Source organism: Austrofundulus limnaeus, unplaced genomic scaffold (genome assembly GCF_001266775.1).
Source record: "Austrofundulus limnaeus strain Quisiro unplaced genomic scaffold, Austrofundulus_limnaeus-1.0 Scaffold158, whole genome shotgun sequence".
Taxonomy (NCBI): Eukaryota; Metazoa; Chordata; class Actinopteri; order Cyprinodontiformes; family Rivulidae; genus Austrofundulus; species Austrofundulus limnaeus.
Genome location: NW_013952560.1, coordinates 923360 through 932286, shown reverse-complemented (window position 1 = coordinate 932286; position 8927 = coordinate 923360). Strand labels below are relative to the sequence as shown.

The 8927-nt window shown below is 39.7% G+C and overlaps 1 protein-coding gene across 1 annotated transcript in view; it reads left to right on the top strand.

The window, feature by feature from the left end:
* Positions 1 to 1153: 1153 nt before the first annotated feature.
* yaf2 (YY1 associated factor 2) overlaps positions 1154 to 8927 on the top strand; it is a 25448-nt gene continuing 17674 nt past the window's right edge. Inside the window, exons 1-2 of the mRNA XM_014016972.1 lie at positions 1154 to 1322; positions 1715 to 1840. Of these exons, the coding sequence (XP_013872426.1) occupies positions 1297 to 1322; positions 1715 to 1840 (152 nt within the window). The 5' untranslated portion in view covers positions 1154 to 1296. The remainder of the gene's footprint in view (positions 1323 to 1714; positions 1841 to 8927) is intronic.

Here is an 8927-nt window from a genome sequence, read left to right as displayed (position 1 = left end):
TAAATAAATTGTTCAAGTTTTGTAATGATGGGATTCAAAAGCTATTATCTTTTGAATTGTTTTTATTTTATTTATTTATCTTTTTTTTAGTTTTTACAGTTTAAAACTCACTGCAGTGACCAAAGCTTTGTTTATGAAAGCAATTCCATGGCTAAGCTTTAAGATTAGGCTTTTCCTCCAGGGAATWATTTTTGTAAAGAGCTATTCAATTAGTTGTCCTCGATTAGTGTTAGAAAATCCCTGTTATTTTTGTTTCCTTGGTGTTTTTGATGTCTGCCTCTGTCGGCACAAGAGTGCCACAATGTGTTCAGCATGTCTGCTGTGTGAGAATGCAAGCAGCAATTAAAGAAACATTAAAGGATTTGCTTGACAGTCATCTGGTGTGAGTGGAATCCCRCATTAGTTCAGGCAGAAAAGCTTTTGCATTGCTTTTTAAGAGTTTTTAGAGATATTTTACATGCTGTGACAGGAAGAAACACAATTTTGTACCACAAAAACAAATACTAAGCATGTGCATACCTCAACTATGTTGTTTAACTTTTTATTTCCATTTTATTTTCTGTATTTTTTAAGGTTATTTGTTTTAGTCTCCAAGAAAGAAAGAAAGAAAAAAAAAAGCAGTGGTATTGTCTGTGTTGTAGTAGCTTTAACCTTCCCCCAATATCTGGCACTTTACAAAGAAGTCCTTACTCTGTTGGAGTCAATTCTGTGAGCAAAATATCTCATGACCCACTTGATGGATTTTAATGAAACTTTCAGGAAATGCTTAATGAACTGATCTCTTTTGGGCTCAAGTTAATTCAAGATGACAAGTAGCTGACCAAGTTTACAAAATGGTCAAAACACTGCCAATTTTACAGATATTGGCGTCAATTTTGGTAAGATAGTATAAGCATCATCCCAACGCATACATTGAGCACAGCACATTGTGTGGTGTATTTACTGTTTAAAATTTTGTCATTAATCGGTAGTTTAAATCCGTGGCATGAAAGGCGGCGGGCGATATCCATTCAATGAACGCTTGATTTTTAATTAAATGTCGATTTTTAGCGTCTTTAACAGAAAACAAAAATTTACAAGGCGTACGTGAACGCAGCATTGATTCATTGCGAGGAATGTCAGCCTCGGGAAGCAACTCGGCCTCTGATTGGCCGCGTTGAGTCACGTGTGTATTTCCCAAGCGGAGTTTCCACGACAGCTGGAAGCCGAGCGGCGCATCGGTTCTTTCCCCTAAATAATTTGAAAAAGCCCGACTTCTGCTCGTCTCAGCTCCTTCCAGATTCACTCTGGTCTGGCATGGGCGACAAGAGGAGCCCCACAAGGTAACTACCGCCCGTGTGCCGTCCTAAATGTTTCACACAGGGGAGGGGAGCCGACACAAGCGAGCGCACGGGGGTGAAAAAAAAAAAAAAGGGTTTTCTCCACGGTCTCTCCCTCTCTCGCGCTCTTCGACTGTGTTATGAGCGCGTGCGATGTATCCGCGCGCGGGTGTAAAAGGGAAAAAAAAACTCATCAGCAATTACAGTGTCACATCACCGCGCGCAGATGATTTCCTAATCCTATAGGCAGATGTAATCGATAGTCTCCTCGAAGGGGAGTCAAACTCGTGCCTCGTATTCTCTCCTCCCACATTGCCTCCTCTTTTTCGCCTATTAATTCTCACCCCCTCTCCCTCCCCCTTTTTTTTTGTTTTTACATTTATTGTCTTTTAAAGGCCGAAGCGTCAACCGAAGCCCTCCTCCGACGAGGGGTTTTGGGACTGCAGTGTGTGCACCTACAAGAACACGGCGGAGGCTTTTAAGTGCATGATGTGTGATGTCAGGAAGGGGACATCAACAAGGTAAGGGCGATGGATAAATGTGCGTTACCTTTGATGCGTTGGGCATTAGCGGGCTCCAATGAACGAGGGGGGGTCTCTGGGGGACAACCCCCAGCTAAAAGGCACTTTGATTGCCTTTCTCTCTTATTTCAGTTTTCTTTTTATGCCACTACATGATTAAGCCATACAGTGTGATCGTCGAGTAAATAAGCTTTATTTTCAAGCTTCAACGTGGATWGTGATGCCCTAGTTGTGTTTTATGCTTTTTAAAATGACTTCACACTCCTGCGTACTTTGTGTTATTTTAGTCCATTCATGTATATTTGAAAGCTCAGCTCATCCAGGAGAACTTCCTGTTTATGTAACTTTTAGATTTTATTTCTTTTACTTTAATTTCAAATGTTACATACATAAGATGTCTCCAGTTCCTTCAAAAACATTGTTCACTTTAAAATCTCCATTGTTGTTTTCTTATTTTAAAAGCCAATCTTTTAACTTTTAGCTACCGTTTTGCTACTTAGCCTTATGCTAGCCTTTTGATACATTTAGCATTTAGTTTTGTTTTCTTATTCTGCAAAGCCACCTTTTTAGCTTTGAACTACTGTTTGGCTACTTAGCCTTTTGCTAGCCTTTTGCTAATTTTAGCTTATAGGTTTGTTTTCTTAATCTGCAAAGTCAACATTTTAGCTTTTAGCTACCATTTCGCTACTTAGCCTCTTGCTAGCTTTTTGGTACTTTTTTCTTATTCTGCAAAGCCAACTTATTAGCTTTTAGCTACCATTTCGCTACTTAGCCTCTTGCTAGCTTTTTGGTACTTTTTTCTTATTCTGCAAAGCCARCTTATTTTCTTTTAGCTACCATTTCGCTACTTAGCCTTTTGACAGTTTTAGTTTTTTATTTTTTTAACACAGGTGTATTATTGTGCACTGCATTCTGTTAAGACGTTCTGCTTGTTAGCATATTTACTGATGTAAAGCCCTCATTAACACACCTGTGCTTTACCAGCTTCTTTGAATTTAAATGTTATCAGTGAAATAAGCTTTTATTTATATTTAGCTTTTAGCTATTCATTTGCTACTTTTAGCTTCTACCCAGCCTAGTACTCGTTCTTAATTAACCTTTTAGCTTTTAGCTAGCTATTTGCTACATTTCTCTTCCAGGTAGCATTTTTATACTGTATGCAAACCTTTTACTCATTTGGCATTTAGGTAACGTTTTATTGTTTTTTACTAGCTTTTTGCTTTTAGTTAGCCTTTTGCTATTTTTGGTTTATTTAATTGTTTATTTAAATTAGACTATGCACATTAATGAGCTTGTGTTTATCCTGTAAATGAGCCACATTTAACCAAGAGGACTACCGTAATTTTCATCTTTGGTTTTTGGCTGGTTGATGATAAGACACATAAACGGAGTAAGACAAAGTAGCATTCTTAAACAAAAGCTACCCACAGTGTGTAGGATTTGTTGTTTTCAGCGACATCTAGTGGTTGAGTGGTTGAATCATCCTCCCTGGTCCTCCCCCCACCCCCACCCCCACTTCCATACACAAAGGAGTTGCTACGGTGTCTCTCAGGTGTCAAAAACCTTTGATAATTTCAACCGCGACGTCTACCAGCAGCTTCAGGACTAGTGATGTTTCAAGTGGTAAGATTATGAGCTTTAATAAGTAAAATTATCCCAGCTACAATGACAGACAACAAATATTACATTTATAGTATTACAACTAAAACCGTTTTTGACGCCGCCACCGCAGTTTGTCCTTCATGAGCCTTCGTAGACAAGATGGCGGCTGCCTGTGTGGCAACCCGCGACCATGGARATATAAACAGCTTTTTATAAGGTAAAAATAATAATGATTAGACATGTTTTTTATTATAGTCATTAGTGATTATCTCAATTTCGGCTAAAAGAYGACAAAATCCTACACACTGTGCCTTTTAAAGGACATAGAAGTACAATGAAGTGAGTTTAAATAATTTTGCACATATACAGGTTAATAATGATCACCGGTTTGATGTCTCATAGTGTAATACTATAGGTGTATACTTTTAGTTTGTTTTCCCCAGGAGATAATAAGCAGAAAGGAAAACTCACACTTAAATTAATGGCACAAATGGTGCACACTAGTGCTGATATTTCCCCCTGACATCTGTGATTTCAAGCAGGAAATTACAGTTATTCCTGAGTGGCGGCCATTATCAGGAGGAAAACACAACAAAAGAGTAAAAAGCAGAGGAAGTGCAGCTCGGTGTGTGTTGTTATATGATCTTTAACGCACCACTAATTACTCTCAGCTGCATCTGCACAACTTTCCCAATGATTAAGCGACAACGGATCTTTGTGTTATTTTTTTTTTGTGTGTGTGTGTGTGTGTTAGAGAGAGATTCTGTTTATGTCTTTGTGAGTGGGAGGGCTAGTTGTGAAAAGAGGTTCTCAGAGCAGCTGCCAGACAGACAGCCATAGCTCATTACTATGCAACAGCTTAATCAGCCTGCTGTCTGAGGGGGCAAACACATGCACACACTCACGCCCAGATGCGCCCATCATGCAGATTTTCAGCATGACCGCATGCATATTCCTGCACACACACGCGCACACAAATGCTGGAGCGCACGGTTGTCGGCGTTGACTCTAAGCAGCAGATACGCCGCTGTCACTCTGTCTGCGTTGTTGCAGCTGAGTGTTGATTTTTTGAGGACACTTCAGCTCTGCCAAGAACTTGTCTGAATCCTCAAGACACCAAAAGCTGTCACATCCTTTGTCTTCCCCATCTGGACATTTTTTTATAGGGGGGGGAAGATGGCAAGGACACGCGAGCACAAATCCCTCTCCACAAATCCGCAGACGCTCGAGCGACAAATTTAGAAAATGTCCGCGAGAAGGTCTTGTTTTATGTCAACAACCTCCTGCCTTTCCAAACCGAAGTGCTGCAGAAATACTGTAATAGTGTGGTTGTGCTTTTGCAGGAAAAAAAAAACACAAATCAGGTTGGGTTGCAGCAAAAATAAAAATGGCCACACAGGTGGTCACAGTTGTTCGTGACCAAACACACCCCATAAGTGGATTTCTCCGTGAGCAAGAAAGGTGGTAAAGGGCGAACAACATGCAGAATATAAATGTGGGACACAGCAAATTCCTATTACTAAATAAGCATGACAGAGCTATTGCTGCAAAGCGATGAATTATAGCTGCACAGGGGCACGGGGGTGACCACTTCTTACAGGAAGTGTCCCACAGCAGCTAATGTGGGCTCTGATACAGTAGCTTCAACCAGCTTATCATACTGTCAGCTCATAGACTGTTTTTTTTTTCTTGTTCAGACATGAAGATGAATGTTTTATGAAGGCGAGCTTTAGCAGATCTTGCAGCCTAGATTCCCGCGATGTGGTAAGATGATCTACTGCAGGGGTCCAATACCAGCGGCTGATTGAAACCAGGGTGTCTGTGATTCCCACAGCATCCAGCAGAACCGGACCTGTCTCAGTAGATTACAGTTTGACTGTCAGCTGCTTGATGCTTCACTAATTCTGTCAGCGGCTCAGAAGTCAAACCTCACGTTTTGCAGGTTTTGTTTTTTGAATCTCCTTCCAGGGGGCTTTTTAGTTTCTGCAAAACCTGACGCAGTCATTTCTGCAAATTAATCTTTAAAAAAATGCTCCTTTACTGCAGAGCTGCGAGCTCACAGTACTTAATTAAAGCAGTCTTGGAGGAGACGACATATCATGCAGTCTAATTATATTAAGACTTTGCTAAGAAAAAGTGGGAGAGACATTTTATCTTCCTTGTGAGTGTTGGGCTCAGACCCAGCTTTTGAAAACAGGCGCTGCTGCAGATGGAGGTCACGGTGCAGCGGTAGGGTTGTGCTACTTGGAGAGCTTATTTGATAACTGAAAGGCATCCATTTTTCCCCCCTACAATAGCTGTAATACCCAGGACCTTGAGACCTTAAGCAAAGCACAAAAGGCCTCCCACTGCACCTAATGTGACTTGCTCAAGATTAGAAAATCTTTCTATCACTTTAAGAATTCAAGGAAAACCATAAGACATGTTAGAGTTGGGTCTCCTGACTGATATCTGGGGGAAAAAACTAAAAATGTCCCAAAAAGTGATGCTCAAAGAGTGTTAAACCTAAAAGCTCTCCTTAACTGAACACATTAGATCCTATTAGGCATGAGGCACTCATGTAAGCAGGGGGATCTTTTTTATTATTCTCATACAAACCAAACTCTTTAGAAATCAGTTCAGGAATGGTTGCATTCTAAATCAATAATTATAGACGTCTTCTCTCCTAAAATTTGGTATAATAATACAAAACAAACACTGAATTTACAGTTAACATTCCTTGTGTTACAAAATTCTTCATACATATGGTAAATGCCATTTTACCAAACCCCTCCCACTTGGATTGCATTAAAAAACAAAATAAAGTTCCTCAGCTTTTATTTTTTTTGTTTTTTTTTTTCCCCTGATGTTTCATATGTTAAAATTAGCCTGGCTCTTGCCTTCCTATGCAGCTCCGCTCAATCCTAGTTTCCCTTCACTGCTCCGTCTGGCATTTCTCCCACAGACGAGGATTTCGCTGGCAGATTTTTAGCCGAACCAATCAGAGAACAGAACGTCGATTTTCTGCGCAGTGTCAGCTTGTAGTTTATTTTACCTGGGCCAATCAGCAAAAAGAAGGAGGAGTTTTGAACAACGTCGATTTTCTGCGCAGTGTCTGCTAGTTATTTTAGCATACGGCAGTGGAGGAAGTGAATGAAGCCAGTCTGTGTTGATAAGGCTTCCAAATTAAATTAAATTTGTCTGACAAAGCAGCAGCTCTCATTTACAGTCGTCTCGTTCAGCTCGGTACTTTTCTCCTCTCAGTAGGGTTAGCGCACGCGATTTCCGGTTAGCGTCTTAGCTTAGCCTCCTTCACAGCAACACACACACTTCAGCAGAGGCCACGCCTCCAGCAAGAATCGCTTCTTATAGCAGCGAGTCCAGACCCTCTGTACGAAGCAAAGTGAAGAACAAGGGTCTGGTTTTAACCAGGCTATGTTAAAATAGATAAAATTGTATAAAATATTTGAATTTCTTTAATAATTTCAATTCAGTCAAAAACTAATTAAGACCTAATTAAAAACATTTGGAAAAATAATTTCTCATAAAACCTGTGACATTTGACTGAGATCCACATTTAAGAGCTTGTTTTGCAGTTAGGAGTTYTATGTCTACAAGTTGGGACACTGAGTTTTATCACGTCTTTTATTAGTTTGATCCTGTTCTTCTGTTTTTGTTTTTTGTTTTTTTCTCTGTTTGCTTCCTTCTCTGTTGGTCTTCCTTTCTGGCTCTCGCCTGGAGTTGCTTTTAACCCTGGGCGTCTTTCTGACAGAATGACTGATGTGCAGGTTTATCGTCAGCTCCACCCAAACAAGCACAAACTATCCCGGCTGGCTGGGAGGCCGGCAGCGTTTGGCTGTTTTTAGACGTTTTCTCGTGCTYKGCCAAAGCTCACCCTTCGCAATCARTGCTCACTAAACACYGAGCTGTAGATCTGCTTATTGTGGTGCTGGAATTCTGTATTTTAACAAACAAACAAGTCTATAATCCATATTTAACACCTTTTATACAGGTCTAACCTTCTAAAGAGTTTCTGTTTTCAGTTATAGAGGAAACAAAATAAAAAAAATCTAGAAGAACATCACATGAAACTGATTGAAACATTAGCTGATTGTCCAAACAGATTCATTTTATTCAGTATCCTTTCAGTTGCTTCTCTCTCACATGTAAAAAATAAACGATTCTGGTGCAGATACTGCTTGTCAAATCTTGAACTTTATGAATCCAGCGGTGAGTCTTTTCAGTCAACATCTATTATAGAAGGAAGATAACAAGCAGCCTGCTGGAAATGTCAGATTGTGTAAAAATAGAGATTGTGAGTCGTAGCAGGGGGGTTTGGAGAGATGAGTCCAAACTCACACTCGGTGTTGGATGTAAAGTGTGTTCAGCTCACGTTTGTGCAACAAATTCTTCGACAGTATCGTATTTGTTTATTATCTTGCAGAATACTGCAGTGGTGTAGGAAATACCGCAACTGTAACGCATTAATATGCACGGAAATATTTGTAGAAGACGAAATAACGTGAACGAGTTTCATTCTTACATACTTTCATGGTCGAGCTGTTTTCAGTCACAAGCTGAATATGTGGGGTTTTCAAAGTCTAATGACCACATWACTGATTAAAATGAAACAGTTTAATAAAGAAGACTCAGCGTTTGATTAACAGGGGTTAGGTTGTATCACTTCTGTTTGTTCAAGTAGATAATAAAAAGCAGTGTTCCACAGCTGTTCAAACAAAAAGGTTGCCTGTGCTGCAGATATGTCAAAGTAATATGCATATTTTCATCTTCCAGAAAGGAATTTATTTTTCTAACTAAAGCCAGTTATTTCAAAATGACACCTCCTTGGCTATTTGTCATTTTGATGGAGAGAAAAAGGAATTGCTTAGCCGTTGTTTTCTAAAACTGATAGTTATATCTAATATCATAATAATGTATTATTCATTTTAGAGATGGTTTGAAATAAATACAGCAGCCCATGTCTAAACATTATGACTGCTTATTTGATTTAGATATTATTTTGTTGCCTTTTTTGCAACTTATGTGTTTAATCCACAGAGGTTTATGAATTGATGGGCTTCATGTTGAGATTCAAATCGCAGCCGTTTCTTTCGCTTTTAAGGTGGCACTGCTGCATTTCTACGGCACATCAAAAATGTGTTTGAAAGCGTCAGAAGTGGAAAGGGCGTGGAAGTTTTGAGCAGAGGTTTTCCACAAAGCTGAATTGAGCTGTTTGTGTGTTTGTTTGTTTGTTTTTAAAGGACCTACACGGGCTCACCGCAGAGCTCCGAAGCCGTGAGCTCTCATCACCCCTCTGATTCTGCCACACAGACAGGCCGTTTGAAAGCTCACACAGCCTCGYGCCTTTTATGTTGGGTCAGTGTAAACAAGCAGAGGAAAGCTGCAGTGGGGTTTAAAAAATACATATATATTTTTATAGGGCTGTCAAATGATTAATATTTTTAATCTGATTAATTCCAAAGTAGCTGTGAATTAATCATGATTA